This window comes from Haliaeetus leucocephalus, unplaced genomic scaffold (assembly GCF_000737465.1).
Source record: "Haliaeetus leucocephalus isolate CR32 unplaced genomic scaffold, Haliaeetus_leucocephalus-4.0 Scaffold144, whole genome shotgun sequence".
In the NCBI taxonomy this organism is placed as follows: Eukaryota; Metazoa; Chordata; class Aves; order Accipitriformes; family Accipitridae; genus Haliaeetus; species Haliaeetus leucocephalus.
In genome coordinates this window covers 2843191-2844656 of record NW_010972580.1, presented here as the reverse complement: position 1 = coordinate 2844656, position 1466 = coordinate 2843191, and the positions used below count along the sequence as shown (strand labels likewise).

The 1466-nt window shown below is 65.6% G+C and overlaps 2 protein-coding genes across 5 annotated transcripts in view; both read left to right on the top strand.

The window, feature by feature from the left end:
- Nucleotides 1-281, top strand: part of ASB16 (ankyrin repeat and SOCS box containing 16) — a 3724-nt gene extending 3443 nt beyond the window's left edge. Inside the window, exon 6 of the mRNA XM_010561454.1 lies at nt 96-281. Within this exon, the coding sequence (XP_010559756.1) occupies nt 96-281 (186 nt within the window). The remainder of the gene's footprint in view (nt 1-95) is intronic.
- The window catches only part of TMUB2 (transmembrane and ubiquitin-like domain containing 2), a 2458-nt gene continuing 998 nt past the window's right edge, over nt 7-1466 (top strand). The window contains exons 1-3 of one of the 4 annotated variants that reach the window (XM_010561426.1): nt 7-337; nt 440-476; nt 671-1399. In XM_010561426.1, the coding sequence (XP_010559728.1) occupies nt 855-1399 (545 nt within the window). In that variant the 5' untranslated portion in view covers nt 7-337; nt 440-476; nt 671-854. Of the gene's footprint in view, nt 1400-1466 lie in introns of all 4 variants that reach the window. The other 3 variants (XM_010561425.1, XM_010561424.1, XM_010561423.1) reach the window with 3 other exon arrangements.

Below are 1466 nucleotides of genomic sequence, written 5' to 3'. Positions count from 1 at the left end.
GACCGTTTCACACCGACCCACGCCGTCCTGCCCCTGCTTGGCCCGGCCCCTGGGCGCCCCCCCCGTCCCCTCCCAGGGGGTTTAACTCTCCCCAGCTGGGCCCTGTCCCGCCCCCGCCGGGCTGCGCCCCTTCCCCACCGGGGCCGGTGTCGGCCAGGCAAGGGGCCGCTGCAGAAAGAACCGGGAAGGCTTTGACCGACGTTAACCGGGCTCCTCGCCCCGCTGCCGGCCGTCACTCTGCTCCCTTCCGGGAACGGAGCCGGTGCTCGGGGATGGCGTGACCCTGGCTGGGCACCGAGGGGCTTCGGGAGCCCACCGGGAGCATCCGCTGACCCCGGTAAGGTGAATGCGGCCCCTCTGAGCACCCAGCTCCTTTCTGCCCTGGCCGATTCCAGCTCGGGTTGTAATTACAGGAGCTGTGCTCCTAATTGGCACGTAGGAAGCGATAGCATCATCCTCCTCCCCGCAGGGACGAGGTAATTACTCCTGAGCCGTAAGTTCTGCTTCCTAAAAGAAATCCCACAATCACTGAGGTGCTGCCACCTTCCCTGCCCACTCAGAGCTCCCCACGGCTCCCCACCAGCATCACCCTGGCCCCAGCTTTTGCTGCTTTGGTATCTCGGTAACAAAAAAGAAGCGTTTGCAGTAAAGAAATCTCCCTTCCCTCCAGCAATTTGTGCAGCGGGAGCAGCGGCAGGATTTATTTTAAGGCTGAACGTGATCACAAAGCAGCCCTGGGGGTCCCCGCTGCTGCCGCACGGCCGGTTTGCACCTGGCACGGGGCCTTCGTGGGGGAGTTAAGGCAGAAAGAAAACTGAGGGGGGGAATCCCGGCTCCTCCAGCCCACTCCAGAGATGGAGCCCCCCGCTGCCACCTTCATCCGAGGGGTGGGGGACGAGGTGACGGTGGTGGCCGGTGTCGTGGTGCTGGTCCTGGCTCTGGTCCTGGCGTGGCTGTCTACCTACGTCGCTGACAGCAGCAACCAGCTTTTGGGAACGATTGTCGCGGCCGGGGATGCGGCCGTCATCCGGCTCGGCCACGTGGAACATTATGTGGGGACGGTGGGGGTGGCCGAAGCCCCGGAGCCCCCCAGGGTCCCCGAAAACGTAGAGGAGAAAACAGAAGAGGAAGGGGGGGCAGCGGCGGCGGGGCCAGCGGTGGAGCAGGGGGACAGCGGCAGCCCCCCCGACCCCAGCCTGGAGCGACTGCTGGACATCCGGAGCTTGCCCAAACGGACCTCAGCTGCTGAGCCCAGCGCCCTGGGCAGCCAGGGGGGGCCGCCCACCCCGGGGGAGAGTGACCTGTGCTCTGGCCTCATCAAGATCCGGCTCAAATTCCTTAACGACACAGAGGAGGTGGCCGTGGTCCGGCCTGAGGACACCGTGGGGGGCCTCAAGAGGTAAGTCCTGAGGGAGAGGGGGGACATGAGGGAGCACTGCCTGGTTGCAAACCCCCCTCCTCCCCCC